This window comes from Plodia interpunctella, chromosome 15 (assembly GCF_027563975.2).
Source record: "Plodia interpunctella isolate USDA-ARS_2022_Savannah chromosome 15, ilPloInte3.2, whole genome shotgun sequence".
NCBI classification, from domain to species: Eukaryota; Metazoa; Arthropoda; class Insecta; order Lepidoptera; family Pyralidae; genus Plodia; species Plodia interpunctella.
Window position 1 is genome coordinate 9,041,405 of NC_071308.1, and position 16,870 is coordinate 9,058,274.

A 16,870-nucleotide genomic window follows, 5' to 3' on the forward strand; every position below is an offset into this window, starting at 1 on the left:
CACATAGTACAATTCCATATTTGAAACAACTGACACAAATTGACAAAATCCTTCCGATCCATTCGAAAAATGTTGACTTAAAAAAATTCCAATAAAAACGTTTTGTCACTAGTGTTTTTGTAGGCATTGTATTATTTACATTTTGTATCAGTTTGTACGTTTGTATTGAAGTAGTTGGCGTAAATTTATGTATAGAGATATGTTGATCAGCCGGGTGCCTGAGGATGGGGCAGGGGAAGGGCGGGCAGAACCGCGGGAGGACAATTCGCACGAGTATGATACGGCGACCGAGCTATTTGAACTTATAGCGAAGAACAGTTTCATTCCCAACAGTAAGTTTCAAAATTATTCACTATATTCACTACTGTCACTGTTCCAAGTTATAACTGACACCCTTTTATCACAGATGTAAGGAATCAGATCAGAGGCTGATTTATAAGGAGCGTCCAAATTTTCATCTATTTTAGTAGGGTTGGCAAAGGAGCTTTACCTATTAGATTTACATCTCGCAACCTTAATAATTATGCTTTTTTGACTTTATTCTACAAATAACAATTAAAAAAAATTAAAAGTACAAAATGATAAGTTTAAAATTGTACCGAGTACGAGCACGTAACAATGTAACTGCATGCTGCTGCAATATAATAACTAATTATATCGTGTCTGCGTTTCTTCGTGGCATCGTGGCGCCACTGATGAACGAGGTGCTTTTCACTATGGCTGACATTTAGAAAAGCCCGCGTTCTACATTACGCGAATTTGCATTGGACATGGACCTTACTCTAAATCAGACGCCCTGGCGGCGAATTCAATCGCGTTAGCCTTCGTTCATACTACGTGTTTAGTAGAATTTATTCATTAGATACAAAGTAAAAACCCTGAACATTTGACAAAAAAAATATTTGCGACAGAAAAAGAATCTTATTTAAATTTTGAAACTTATTTACAGATGAATCACTAACAAAGAGCGAATTAGTGATTCTGTACAAAAACATTGATTTGGGATCCCGACTAATGCCAAACCCAAACCAACACAAGGCCCCCACACGTGTCAATCAGCGAGTGGAGACTATAGTCCACGCTGGGGAAGACATGGACTCAGACGTTTCCGAAATAGATGACGTCATCAGCAGTCAGGACCTCCCCCCCACAGACATATACCTCATCAACAAAGAAAGACTCGATCTCCTTAACAACCCACCATCGTTAGAAAATACTCTGTGCCACAAATTTGGCGACTTAGAAATCAAATTGTCCACCATCGGAACAGACATTCTCTTCAAGTCCACAACGATCAAAGAACAACTCGATAATTTAAAGCTCATGTCTAGTACTAATGATCTAAACAATACAGTACTCCCTTCATCGTTGCTGGACTACATTTGTTGCAAACGTTTAGAAGAAAACTATACATTTTATATGGAAAACATTATTAGATACGTAAAACATACCATTGATCAACTGAAGCGAATCAGCAACGGGGATTATTTAACAGAAAAGGCTAAAGAGAAATGGAGAGAAATAACCAAAGAAGAAAGGGTCGATGCTGACTCAAATAAAAAAATACTGGCAGCATCCACCAGTATACCGTTACACGTAGAACGGAAGAGCACGGGCAGGACCATCACGTGGGATGACATAGTCCATTCTGAGATGGATATAAGATCGCTGTCTAAAATATTAGAGAAGAAAATTATCTTAGAAGTACCTAAAATAATTTGCGGTTCATATAAGCTGTTCAGTAAACATTGTTCGGATAATCTGATTATAAGCTGCGGGAAAAAAGCGCTGTCTAAGAAAATCGTGAAGAAAGATCCGAGGGTCGACGTGGTGCTGAAACTGAAGAGGTCAAGATCGGGACACGTCGTCAGTAATATAAATTCGATAATGATCTTGCAGACATCACCAAGTTTAACTCACAGTAAGCTCCTTTTTTCTTAGTTACATTGTATTAATAACAAAGTTTAATGTGATTTCAGTTCACATGTTCATTGTTTTTTCATGGTTTTTTTTTACAGAGCCAATTATAGCACTTCCAGTTTCAGAGAAAAAGCAAAATGTTCAAAAAATTATAGAGTTGAATGATGAAACTGAAGAAGCAAATAAAAGCACGGAGACCGACACAACTACAGAACATGAAGAGATATCATCTAGTCCCACGAGAAATCCTTTCACATATAGCGAATGCAGCCCTCAAGAAAAAAGTGATACTAGTGTTCCGCTCAGAGATATATACAACGTTAGATGTGGGAATTATAACCATTACCAGGAAGCTGCTTTCGTAACCACTCCTGACGAACTGTCTTTATCTATGCAAAGACTGGACATACAAAGTTCGCTCCCAGAAGAAAGTACCGAAGATTATCGTGATTCTTCAATGGCCAGAAAAAAATCACCATCAAGAATTCGAATAAAGTCTCCATATGAGAACAAATCTCATTTGATTGACGAGAAAAAGAGAAAAAGGCTTCTCGAGATTCGTGAGAGGCGTGAGAAAAAGAAAATGGCATTGAGCGAGTCATGTAAGATCATGAAGCATCGACACGGCAAAGGCACTCTGACGCCGCAAGCGTCGAGCTCTGTAACCAAACTGTCTATTACCAACAAATCCTTCTACAATTCTATTTATGGGCATTCTGTTTCTGTTGACATTAAACAAAAGAACAAGTTTCGGAGACTCAGAACGAATGATGGTGAAGATCAATGTAACGGGGAAGCAGACGTGCAAACCCCAATAGATAAAAGTAAGAAGTATACGAACAAGACGTATTACTTGGACGAAACTGAGACGGAAATGATGTATATGCAGAAGAAGAGAGAAGAATGCGGGCTCTCGGCTTCTACGTCCTCTGGCTTGACGGCAGAACTAACTGCGAATTTATCGAATATGTCCCAGCAGTTTATACCATCTGTCGCTGATTTTAATGACATCAAAAATACTCCAGTATCACCTGAATCCAGTAATTACCCTGCAGAAGTAGAAAAGTAAGTATTATTTCATGCTCTAGGTATTTGATAATAATAAATTTGCAATAAATACAAAGCAAGTGATTATTTTAAGCTAATATTTAACAATTAATTTACAGATCAGAGACATCGCCTTCACCAATACCCGACGATGGTGTTATAGGGTCTGATATAGATGCTGTGGACAAAAGCGACCACGACATAGTGCCCACTAACAGTCCCACTCGTTTCTCTTCCGGAAACAAACATACAACACCCAACACATCGAGTCTTGAATGCAGAAAGAGCATTGAAAAACTGTACAACTTATTAAAAAACATAGGGAAACCAAATCCTGGTGAAAAAAATTCAAACAAAGTGTGCAGTCCTGGATCTTTCACAGCTGATCCTACGACATTCCGCGAGAGTTCCGACATACAAGGCAGCGACAGCGGGACCAGCTTGAAGCACCATCTAACTTGCTCTGAAACCAGTACCTTCAGCTTCCACAATAAGCCTAACAACAACGTCTCTACTTCATACGAAGTTATACCGCAAATGCAAAATAGATCGACTGAAGTGGAAACAAGTGTGGTCCCCAAAGTTATCATCAGCACGAAATGTCAGACGGCTAAGCCTGAAGCCGAGAAACGTAAAAAAGACCATAAAAGGGTTTGCTTTATGGCGCCAAAAGTAATCCCCGATAATCCTTTGAAAGCCATTTCTCAGTTGCTTCACGAGTTTGATAATGCGCAGAAAAATCGTCATAAAAGTGCGGAAGAGCGTCCGGCTTCTAAGTCCAAGAAGTATGAGAGTAATGCGGGCGGGGACAAAATTGTGAGGCAAAGCCTTGTTAAAGCCCGATCTAGATTGGACCAACATTTGAAGACAGTTGAACCAATGGCGCCAAAAGTTGTCATAACTAGAGATAGAAGGCCGCCAGCCACCGAGACGAGTCGTCTGCCTCACGAGAAGTTCTACGAAAAAATTGTTAATAAAAAAAAGATGAATGAAATAATTGATGAGGTGAAAGAAGCGAGGGGCGAGGCGGTGCGCGGGCCCCCCAAAAGCTCTAGGCTCAATACGTTGGCACAGCCAAAGAAGTCTTATGTGCAGGTAACCAATAATATTATAATATTTAAAATTCATGTCCCTAATCTGATCACTTTTAAACACTATATTCTCACAAATCTTATTTTTTTGCAATTAATAAAATGCAACCATTCGAAATATTATTTAACCATTTTAAATAAAACAAATTCATTCAATTCAGTTTCAAATATTCAGGCTCACAGCGAAGAGTATCAGACAAAGTACGGACGCAACCTCATGGCTGACCGGTTGCAGCGTCTGGCCGCTGCTTCGCCTCCAACTGAGAAGTACACTTCATTCCAGCGAGCGAAGCAAAAGCGAATGGGAAACGACGCCGCCTCTACGGTGTCAGTCAAGCCCGCCCCTCCGGCTCCCCCTATAGGTGTGTAAAGGTGAATTTGTTTTGTATACTCTTACAATTTCCACCAAGGTGCTCCATTATAGACAAAATACATTAATATTCTAACGAAGGCCTTGCGCTTCGTTACAATAAACAGAAGCGCGCCAAGCCATATCCTATGAAGACCTTCCACCCAGCACCGGATGTATTTATAAAGGAAGTGATAAAGAGCATATCTACCTCAAGATAGCTAGCCTAGCTAGATCTAGATCATTCAGAGGTGGTCATTTTTAAGGTTATCGATTTTGAATTGTGAAAAGCAGTAATTGTTGTAGACAGTTGTGGCAAGGCGCGGCGCTCGACAAGCAGCAGCCCCGCCAGCAAGAGGAGCCCCGACCGCAAACACAGCATCGACTGCAAGCAAAGTATCGACCGCAAGCAAGTTATCGACCGCAAGCAAAGCATCGACTGCAAACCAAATACGGACCGCAAGCGAAGCCCCGACATCCGCCAAGATGCAGTCAAGCGGACAGCGCCTGAGGTTCCAGAGACATTGTTAGTCCTCGCTCACATGACTAATAATTCGTGTCGATAAACTAGGTGAATTTAGTCAGATCAGATATTCTTGGCGTCGATAATTAAATTGACAAAAATAACCACTATTCGATATTATACAACACTTATGAATACTCTTATGAATAATATGATTGATTTACACAACACAGACACATTTGCAAGAAATTTGATGCTACAGGAAAGAAAAAATGGTAGCAGTGGAGTCGTATGTGAAAAACCATTACGGTCGCACCGCTTCCGTGAGTCCGGGCGAGTTGCGGGTAGCGAGGAAATCAAGAGTGCCGCTTTTACCTTGCGATATGGAAGGTAGGTGACTTATCTGCGATATTAATCTGGTTGCGTTTTGCTTCTTTAGTTATTTACCTGGTGTTAAAGTTGAAGAGAACATAATGCCAGAGTCTGTTGGAATCGACTCTGACATCCTGTCCTAAAAATATTTTACTGTTACGTAGCCTAAACCTGACTCTGGCCTTTGACTTTGACCTTCTTTCTACTCCTCTTTACTCATTTTGTTCCGTTTCATTTCCAGCTTTATTCATTTTTCTTGGTACAGAGATTTTCTCAGCGTCATTATTTTCAGCTTCAATCACACCGAGCCCGCCAAACGAGGAGTCTACAACAATTGGAAGCCAACTTCATAACATCATTGACACAATGATGAAATCACAAGGCCCGACACTTGCTCCTCTTTCTGAATGCGTTGAGGAGAAAAACACGAATGAGGTGTACATAGAAGATGATTTATCAAAAAATGAAGATCGCTTAATGCCCTTTAACTCCTATCATAGTGGTCTCTTCAAAGATAATATTCATACAGCTGTTGAAGATTGTCAGGGTAAATTTGAAATTGTAGGAAGTACTGCAGATCTAAATGTAAAGCATGACCTAAGACAGTACAGTTCATCGATCGAATTGCAAAGACTGGAAAGTGCATTATATCGTCAAATGTCTATTGGAAATTTACAAAAACGGTTACGAATAAAAAATTTGACCATAACCCCTAAACAGTCTTTACAACATGTGGTGGTGGTGCAATCGGGAGATGTAGGCTCTGTTGTGCTAAAATCGTCGATATCGCAAAACTTCGAACTGAAAAAGTATTCATATACAAATAATATGTCAGAGCTGAACAAAACTATACCCATATTGACGAACCCTGATATGACCTGGCGTAACAGTCCAATACCAATGCAAATTTCGACTATTGGTTACGCTTTTCCACAGTATCATGTTTCTAAAGCCAGAGCAAAAAACCTAAAGTCTTTACCAGATCAGAACAAGAATGAAAATCAAAGGGAATCATCGTATAGCGATAACACCAAGTCGAATAAATCGTACTTGCAAAAAGACTACACCTGCCAAACCTTTAAAGGGCAGCTATCAACTCAAGCCTTACGAACCACTCCTCCCTGCAGCGAGACCAGAGGAACGACTTGCGATGATGAAATTAGTGGCTTATTTGAAAGAGATGACCTTGCATTACTGTCGAATCCTGAAAAGAATTCAAGGAAGAAGAATACACGTGATAATAGTACATTACACGAAAAATACGAAGGTATAAACACGTTACCTGATGAAAACAAAAACAATATTCCAAAAATGGAGGAAGTCAAGCTAGGCGACATTGAAAACTCAACCTCTCTAGATATGCTTGTAGGATTATTGAATGAGATTCAAAAAATTACTCAGGCACAGGTGTTAAACCTTACGGAAAGTTCGCAATGTAGACAGCTGGAGACTATGTTGAACAATGCTGCTACTTTAGAAAATTGTGCAAAAGACCAACCTGAGGAATTAGTTACGATCAGCGCTCTAGACAGGTCAAGGATTCTGGATTCTAGCCCTAGCTGTTGTTCCTTCTACGGTGTAAATAATGAAAAGCTCTATTTAAAGGATAATGAAACCGAAATGTCTGATGTAATATTCGCTAAGGATTTGCCCAAAAATAGAACAAATTACGTTGACAAGGAAGTATCCGTCGACGTGTCCGATAGACAATACCTAAACACATTTACTAATGTACCATCAAGATTTTTGTCTTTCCCTATTACTATAAATACAAGCACCAGTATCTCTAATTCTCTCGTGGGTGTATTGAGCGAACCTTCCGATCAGTCAATGTTCTCTTGTAAAGATATTGTATACGTCGATTCTTTGGCTCATTCCCAGAATAAAATTCTAGAGTTAGATGATCATATTGATGCTCCTTTTATTTCCCACGAAGTAATTAACAATGAAATTATTACAATTGATGAGATGCCTAAATTTAACGTTGGAACTTTAGAAAGTGTAGCAGAAGAAATTGAGACGATTGAAACTAAAAAGTCGAAACTTGTGGAGTTTAGCGCGGCGAAGCAGGAGTTGGATCCCCTACTGAAGTTTAAGCGAGATATCTTGGTGACTGTGTATTCTGTGCTCGTGCTGACTGTGTTCGCAGCGTTGTCCTTCCCGGACTTGATGTATCACACGGACTTGTGATCGTTGGTGCTCGCGAAATTTTGTTGTTAATGTTGTTTTTGGTTATTTATTAAGAAATATACAAGTTTATTTGCCTTGAGATCATTTCTAACAATTGCTGCATTCGTAATATTTTCTTAAATTATGAGACACATACGTACGTTTGGCTGGAATGTTTATTAATGATCATTAATAGTATGATAACAAATCTTGATATTCAACAATAGTTATAATTTAGAAAAATTAGTCATGGATAATTAATTACTTGATAAATTGAACATAGATTACATGTTGATTTTTAACATAATACCAAATAATAACAAAAAAATTCTAGACTAGGGAGGACAAACAAAAAATATGCAAGGACTGGGAATGACGTCGATAACATCTGTGTGTACAGACACTCCCACAAACTGTATAGTATAGCATCGTACGAGTAGCCGGCTCTCCATTAAGCTCACGAGACTGACGAGCCGCTGAATGAAACAGTTGGATCCAATCGTTCCAGTGAGACGCACGGCACCATGGCACAAGATAACCTCTCGGCTCTTCTCGTCAAACCTAAAGATTTGAGATTGGTAAGTTACTATTTTCATAAAAAATCTTTATTACTATTTAGTGGGTATCTATTCAAAGGATAGTTTTTTTTTCACGTCTAAAAATCAATTTTAAAATGTAGTTTTTTTTTAAGTTTTGAATAAGTTGCTTGTTGTCACCGGCAAAGTATAATTTTAGACAAAACGTGTTTAACTTTAGTTTAGCTATATTTTGTTTAGCTCAAGATGTCTAGTTATGTATGTTAGCTTTATCGATCGCTAGTCTGTTAAGTATTTTTCTGGCGTTAGTTTTAATGAACGTCTTCAGAAAATGTTGTGCATATTCTTCGTACCTTCTAACGTTTTTATAAATAAGTAAATAACTAAATAGTTAAAGCTAATGTGTGGTGTAGTAAAGTTCATTTTTATAACACAAAAAAGTATATGAGTTTTGTTTATAGCAAAATATATTTACTTTTACATTATTACCTAGGTAATATGAATCTACTTAAATTGAAAATTTTATCAGGTTAAAAGTTGACATTAGAATTTATCTGAAATGATTTTAAGTTAACCGTTTATTGTTGGTTTATTTGCGACTTTCACGTTTTAATTCATTTACAATCGATCTAGGTAAAATTTAACAAAATATGGCCTACTATGGTAGTCTACTATGAAGATTTTGGTAGCCACCGTTTTTAGTTTAGTAGACTGTGACTACATTGTGTAATGGAAAACTATAATTAACTTTGCAATCTAGTGTAGGATTCATTTAGGTTAGCGGTAATAAAATAAATTGTTAAAAATGCGATGGTCCCCTAGTATGCCGGTATTTATCATAAACTTTTTATTGTACCCTACATTCGAAACAATATCATCAATTAAGGATTTAGAAAAACTGTAATTTGCATTTAGAATAACCTACCACATATATTCGCGGACAAAACTATAACTGTCATATAAGTACTAATATATATAGTAATAGATAAAAACCCGAACTTAATCAATAGGCCAGGTAAATAACTAGATAAGAATAAAAGTATTTTAGTAAAACGTGCGTCATTTTATTATTTAACCATTTTATGCTATTCACGAAAGTCACATCGTGCGTAATGTCTTTGCATGAAAAATACATAAAATATTATTTAATTTTACGAAATAAGTATAACCCTGTTATTCATAAAAAAATAGATAAAGCATACTTTAAGCTAAAGTATGTTTTATCACTATCGCTCTTAACACAATTTGGCATTGAGAAAACCAAACATGTTTTATCTTTATTCTAAACTGTCCCGGCTTCGCTCGAGTAGAACCATAATAAAAACCTAAGTATGTCACTCCAGAAGATTTTGTCTATCTCTGTGCCCAAATTTCATCAAAATCGGCCCAGTAATTTTTGAGTTTATTCATTACAAAAATACAAATCTTTTCTCATATTATGAACATTGGTAGTAAATAAATATGTAAATATATTAAATAAATAAATATAGGTATTACGACAAATCACACAGATTGAGCTAGCCCTAAAGTAAGTTCGAGACTTGTGTTATGGGATACTAACTAAACGATACTATATTTTATAACATATACATATATAGATAAACATCCAAGACCCGGGTCCATCAGAAAAAGATCATTTTCCATCATGAGCGACCGGGGATCGAACCCGGGACCTCTCGGTTCAAGGGCAAGCAGTTTACCACTGCGCCACCGAGGTCGTCAAAATGTAAATAATACCATGTACGAGATTTTTATGAAAATTGGCTGGAAAAATGAGAAAATAATATTAACCAACCATAATGTGTGTGCAGGTGCAGACCCCCATACCCGAAATACAAGAAGACGGTGAGTGACTACAGAATTATATTTATTCAAACTATTATTTATTGTTGTCCCAAAAAATGTTAAACCTCGATGATTGTCGAGGCAAAAAATATAAAACTTTCCACATAATAGAGATAAATTAATTGAAGTAATTCAAGAATTGTTATATAATTTACGTTAAATGCTGGCTATAAACTTATCTAATCTTCAGATGTAAATAACTGGAGATATTAAATTTACACAACAATATTTTATACAACAATAACAACATAGGTACTGTACTTAATAATCGCTTTATGGTAGCTTTCAAGAAAAAATATTATGATTATTTACGTAGGTATTTCCATTTACATACATGTTTTAGACGCGTAATAATCTATACACACGTACTTATTACTTTTTTATTATAAAGTTCAAACGCACTAATATCAGGAATATGGAACTAGATATCATTTGGTACCTTTTGAAAAATCCTGCCAAAACATGCGGAAGAAAGTTTACTGTCTTTTATCTACACACATTAAATCTTGAAATTACACATAACCACGGTTAGTAAAAGCAAGTTCTATATGATTATTATCTATTTGCTGTAGTTTTACAATGCTAATAATAGTCAACAGTTCCCACGTGGCAACTAAGTAAACGGTAAACACTGCTGGTTGCATATAAGGTTTGAAGCCGTGACATTGACCACCATGGGTGTCGAGCCGGGTCGACGACCGATTACAAACGATACTTTGTGTAAAATGATCTTCAAATTTAAGAGCAATGCTCTTCTATCGTTCCGGTCAAAGTCAAAGAAGTAAAATGGCAAGGTTGGCTTTAGCTTAGACTACATAAATTACTTTTGTTTTGTATTCTGAGGGCGAAAGCAATGAAACAGAAATGTTTCAGGAGCCCAGCCCTGATGATGGTGATGTTCTAGCCCAGCTTTGGGACAAAGCTGAAAATGAAAACTAATTAAAGCAGTTTGCAAACGTTAGTCACAGAAATAGACGCAAGGTCGCACCGACAAAGGGACTATAATACCTAAGCATTTTAGTAGAAACTTTATTAAAAAACAAAATTGGTATGTACTTAGCTATGGCGAGAGCTATCAGAGGTTCGTTGACATTACCAACCTCAATTGGACCAGACGCGATCAATGGCATAGGTATTATAAATAGCTTTGTTTCTTGCTTCGATATTAGCAGAATGTCCTCTTAGTATATTTATGTTGCAAACCCGTATTCAAGACAATCCTGGTATTTCGAAATCGGATTTTGACAGGATTCTGGAATTTACAGCTAAGCTAACGAGACGAATCGGAAGTTGTCTTATTCCGACAGAGTTTTCTCCCATTCCAGCTAAAAGGAGACCAACACAAGGGATTGAGAAACCCGATGGGTTAAAATAACCAGATAGGTAACTGGCCAGAAACAAAGTCTACTGAAATACAGACTGCTCTTCTCAAGCGATCCGACGTCTGTCTATAGGACAGAGGTCAGTATTACCTCTATATCCTCTCAACGCTGAGGAAAAAGTTGGGGAAATGTCGAGCTGTGTGTGAGAGAGAGAATACAATAGATTAGAATCTTTTCATAAAATATGGTACAAATGACGATGTGTAATATAATCTGGTTATATTTCCAGAGGTGCTCCTGCGCATGGATAGCGTGGGGATCTGCGGCTCGGACGTGCACTACTGGCAGAGCGGCGCGTGCGGACACTTCGTACTCAAGGAGCCCATGATCATGGGCCACGAGGCCGCTGGCGTCGTCGCTAAGGTCATTTTTACTTTTTATGGCACATTGATATTTTTGACGTGAGATATTTATGACGTGATGACCGATTTTCGAGATCGAACTTGAAGAATTTTGGACGGGGTCATTTACTAGTATGTTGCATTACTATGCCTACTGGCAAGCGAGCGTGCGAGTGCCTGATGGCAAGCATAACGTAAGTAGGTACATGGATTGGATATTAGTAAGTATAGTACTAGTAACAGTTATTTTTCTGCGATGAAAGGCCTACCTTATGTCCTTCTCCATACTTCCTACCTCTCCAACAACATGAATGCAAAATTTCAAGAAGATTGGATAGATGGAGCGTGAAGAGGTAACAAACATTAGTTAGGATTCCTGTATCTATTATTATTGACAGATCTGGCGCATTCCTGGACTCGATGTAAAGATCACAGAATATAAATTGGCCTCATTGGATAGATTGCTGGTTGCATCCATGTGCAATGAGGTGGCAAGGCCGGCTATAAAATAAGACTTCATTACAAAGTCTGCCGTCGACTGAACTATTTAGTGAAAAAGTTCTCATCATTGCGTGTTCCTTTGTGTTAGCTAAACTGACTGCTAAAAACGGAGTATATTTTTTATTATTTATTCAAAGCCATTAGTTTCCCTATTGCTGGGCAATAATATTATACGCATAATTATAGGTATATATTATTGTATTTTTCTAAATTAGCTATATCACAGTAAGACCCCAGCGGTGGCAGTGCATTCCCATAAAACGTGTGAATAAAAATCCTTAATGTCAAAGCAAATTCCGTTTTTATTAAATCTTAACAAAAATAATAATATGTCGGTAGGTATAGTTACACTTGCAAGGTAATAAAGCAACTGATAAGATTTAGTTACGTGTCATGAATTTATCCATTATGTAACAAAACAGTAATAGGTAATAAACTGTTTTAATGAGCGAAAACCAAGATAATACTATCTGTAAGATACCGGTTAAGTCGTAATTGTACCTACACCATCGACAGGTGAGATGATAAAATGTTTTATTGCATGTTTACTTCAAACCATGAAGTCTTTTCAAGATCTTTTTTCAACTTCCAGCGAAGGGCTGCGGTGCCCACTTCCCGTCAGTGGGCCGCATGACCATTTACTGCTTGTTTAGTATAAAAAAGAAATTATTGAGTTTTATTCTATTATTCCATGCTAAAGTAGATATTTCTCTTTTTGAGCGACACTATGCGTACACGACGTGGGGAAAAGAACATGGTCAAAAAGCATGGACGTTGTAACGTGCTACGTGTTATATGTTTCATTGTAGTCTTTTTAGTCGTGCTGCGACGCAGAAGACAGGAAGAGATGATTCTGCTAGAACTAGAACCCAGGAGCCAACAACACGAACGACACATGAGCAAATTGAAACTTTAGATTTATATACTGAATCTTGTTCAAACAAGACTTATTTAGAAAACTGCAAACATTATTGTGCAAACCTGCCATTAACACTCTACTTGGCAAGTACATGATGTGGGTAAATAATAACATAGCTTGATATGAAGGTCAGTAGATAGCGGTCAGCAGATAACCCACGTCACTTGTTGAAATAAACAACCATATTTGATTGAGCTGTTGGAAGTTGAAGCAGCTGACATGGCCCGTCAGATAATAATGGGCCACGAACGTAACGTGTTATTACGTTAACGTGCATTTCTACAAAAATTAGACCTACACAGCTACTTTATCTCATAAAAATTTCTCAAAACGCTACGAACTACTGTCCTTTCGGAACGACCACTGCTGAGAAGAAATGGCGACAGTCATAAGACACTGTGAAAAAAATAAATTGAATGATTATTCCAGAGAAATAGTTACGACATTATAAACAGTTAATATTTTCACATCGCAGACTGGTTCCAAAGTAAAACACCTGAAGGTCGGCGACCGTGTAGCCATCGAGCCGGGCGTGCCGTGTCGCTACTGCGACTTCTGCAAGACGGGCCGCTACAACCTGTGTCCTGACATGGTGTTCTGCGCCACCCCGCCCGTCCACGGCAACCTCTGCCGATACTACAAGCAGGCCGGCGACTTCTGCTACAAGTGAGTGCTAGACTAGCTGCAATTTGTGTCCAGATCCAGACATGGTGTTCTGTACCACCCCGCCTGTCCACAGCAAATGGCCTTCCATACGGGCATACCACTTACTACTAAGCGTTAGCAGCAATAGTAACTAGTAACATACTGTTACATACCATGGTCCAACTAGTTATACGGAGCACCAGTCACTGCCCCGGATTGAATAAAACATGTAAATTAAGAAGAGTAATTTTCCAACTCCTCTTGCAGACTGCCCGACCACGTGTCCATGGAAGAAGGCGCCATGTTGGAGCCCCTCGCAGTGGGCGTGCACGCGTGTCGCCGCGCGGGCGTCACGACGGGCCACACGATACTGGTTCTCGGCGCCGGGCCCATTGGCCTCATGACTATGCTGTCTGCTAGAGCTATGGGCGCTGCTAAAGTACTTATCACTGGTGAGATACTCCTGTATAATGAATTACCCTTGCTGGAAGTCACACGATACTGGTGCTCGGCGCCGGGCGCATTGACCTCATGACTATGCTGTCTACTAGAGCTATGGGCGCTGCTAAAATTATTAATCACTGGTAAGGTTCTTTCCTTCGCGACAGACGCTTCCAAAATGTGTTTGAGGCGCTGGTTCCTACTCTCATATCCACTCATATCCTCCCGTGTATGTCATATAAAACTCGGCTGATAGGTAACGTCTGCATTCCCCAAGACAGCTAGTTATTTTTTAACAGACCCTGGGCTTCGGAGTCTCATAGACGGTATTTTGACATATACTCAATACTACACTTTAGTTAGATTCACTTTGAATAAGTCTATATGAACAGAAAAGTATCATTAAAATAGCATATTTCCGCAGACGTGTTACAATCCCGGCTGGACTTCGCGAAGCAGATGGGCGCGGACCACACCCTGTTGGTCGGCAAGGACTCGAACGAAGCAGACCTGGTGAAGAAGGTCCACGAAATACTGGGCTGCCACCCTGACGTCTCCTTCGACGCTAGCGGCGTCGTGTCCACTGTCAGGCTTAGTTTGTTGGTGAGTTTACTTTTGCTATGTCTCTCTTTTCTTTATCTTTGATTGTCACCTCTCCTGTAAAGAGTAAAGGCTATATATGTATGTATACGTAAGAAGCACAAAGCTGTACATCGTATAAATAAATTTAAAAAATTGTGTGCGGCGATGTCAGTTAAGTCGTACACGGCTATATAACGTACTATAGCGAGAAGTGTGAAGAAAGTTTTTCGTATAAAGAATCTGATCTGAATGGCAACTGCCCAATTGTTATAATACTTCCAAACTAAGGAAACTACGTCTCAAGGCATACCAAAGGGCATACTTCCTCAGTTTGTGGCTGCTCCAGCGTGACCAACAACACAAAGATGTAATAATGATGTTCCGCGTCGGTCCAGGCCACGAAGTCGGGCGGCAAGGCGCTGATGGTGGGCATGGGCAGCCCGGAGGTGGCGGTGCCGCTGGCGGGCGCCGTCGCGCGGGAGGTCGACATCCTCGGCATCTTCCGATACGTCAACGAGTGAGTGCTGAACCCCCAACACTACGAGCTCCTCTCCGAATATTCTTTTCTTCATGTGGTAGCCCCACACCGAAGCCAGAGGTCGGTGTAAGAAATAACATTAAAGTTTTGAAGATTCGGCTGTGATTTTCTAACCGCCCGTCTGCCTGACATCTAACCTCCTTGGAAATGCCATTGCTCCCTATCAGTTTCCATGGCTATGCCTCCCTTGTCCTATGTATGGAAAACATGGAGTCCTATTCTTTACATTTACCAGTTTTTCACCACATGACCTTATTCATAACCCACGGTACACACAGTAAGACACTATCAATATCAGATAATTGTAACAACTGCTCTGTTAATAAAAAAAAATATCGTTTTAGATACCCAATCGCCCTGTCAATGGTGGCGAGCGGGCAAGTGAACATCAAGCCGCTGGTGACGCACCACTTCGACCTGGAGCAGACGCTGGAGGCTTACGAGACCGCGCGGCAGGGTCAGGGCATCAAGGTCATGATCCATGTCCAGCCCCGGAACACCAACAATCCCGTCAAATTCTAGCCTTTGGACGAAAAATACAGTTGTATGTGCGTACGAGGACATTTAGATTTAAAATACAATGATCAAAATGAACAAAAGAATATTTAAAATCCACTACTGAAGCAAATGTTGGAAAATGGGTGTGCCTATCAAGGACATAATATATACGTCCGACCTCGCGAAATTGTAACCTTTACACTAGGGCCTGTTTCACCACTTTTTGATAAACTATTTAAAAAATCTGCCTGAAGTTACAGTGAGCCCTATCCCAAACCAATTTGAAAACCAATTTTTATCTATTTGATATGTGACAAGCATGCACATACTTTATCAGTAAGCGGGGGAACAGGCCTTTAAAGTCATAAAATACCGTCACAAACGGAGAGGTCTTCTGACTAAGCACGGTTGCTCCACTCAATTTTGACGTTAACTTTAACCTGCGCAAAACAAAGTAAAGTACGCCATTTTGTTTTATTGACAGTGGCGCACAGGATTATATTAACGTCTAAGTTGACAGAAGCAATCGAGCCTTAAAATACTTAAATATGAATACTTGAAAAGGGGATAATTTTGCAAAATCTAGATTAGGATAGAATTTCAAATATGGGTCTCATCATATAGGTATATGGAGCATCAATGAGACTCTTTTATATACATTACAGCATTGGACATAAAACATAATAAATGAACTACTCTAGAATTAAATGTACATAACATTTATGGTTAATAAATAATAATATTGAATTTACATTTTAATATGTAATAAATCCTTTTTGTTAATCCTTTTGTACATACAGAGTAAATAAGTAATTAATTCATAGTCAATATAGACTTGATATTCGTGTAAAAACTATTTTTGTATTTTATTTTTAAACTAATAATTTACAGGGATTGAATAAAATTTTGTTTTGTATCAAGTAAGACCAATATTTTATTACGTTCACAAAAAAAAATAATAAACAGGAATTGTAAATAAACAAGTACAAATATACACCGCTGCAGTTTTATTTTCTATACAAGGCCGAATCAAGAATTATTCAGCAAATCAATATATTTATGATTTTTGACTCGTGGTCCCACCAATAAAGTCCCACCAGTCTCATAGTCCCACTATCTGCATAAAAGTGTTACGTTTCATTTCGATTGTAAATAGTATCTCTAGTAGTTACTAGACAAACATTTTTTATAGAAGAAAAATTATAAATACTTATTTACACGCTAGCTTCTT

General features: G+C 38.6%; 2 protein-coding genes across 2 annotated transcripts; both read left to right on the forward strand.

The window, feature by feature from the left end:
- The first annotated feature begins 23 nt into the window (after positions 1-23).
- On the forward strand, positions 24-7,511 carry LOC128675975 (uncharacterized). Its single transcript, XM_053755841.2, has 8 exons — positions 24-332; positions 950-1,921; positions 2,019-2,985; positions 3,087-4,062; positions 4,234-4,420; positions 4,714-4,933; positions 5,133-5,260; positions 5,535-7,511. Exons 1-8 carry the CDS (start codon positions 188-190, stop codon positions 7,430-7,432), a joined length of 5,493 nt encoding a protein of 1,830 aa, XP_053611816.1. The 5' UTR covers positions 24-187; the 3' UTR covers positions 7,433-7,511.
- A 321-nt stretch (positions 7,512-7,832) lies between these two features.
- LOC128675980 (sorbitol dehydrogenase-like) lies at positions 7,833-16,633 on the forward strand. Its single transcript, XM_053755853.1, has 8 exons — positions 7,833-7,989; positions 9,759-9,792; positions 11,404-11,537; positions 13,411-13,601; positions 13,848-14,032; positions 14,446-14,624; positions 14,999-15,120; positions 15,486-16,633. The coding sequence occupies exons 1-8, from the start codon at positions 7,936-7,938 to the stop codon at positions 15,661-15,663; spliced, it is 1,077 nt and encodes a 358-aa protein (XP_053611828.1). The 5' UTR covers positions 7,833-7,935; the 3' UTR covers positions 15,664-16,633.
- The last annotated feature ends 237 nt before the right edge of the window (positions 16,634-16,870 follow it).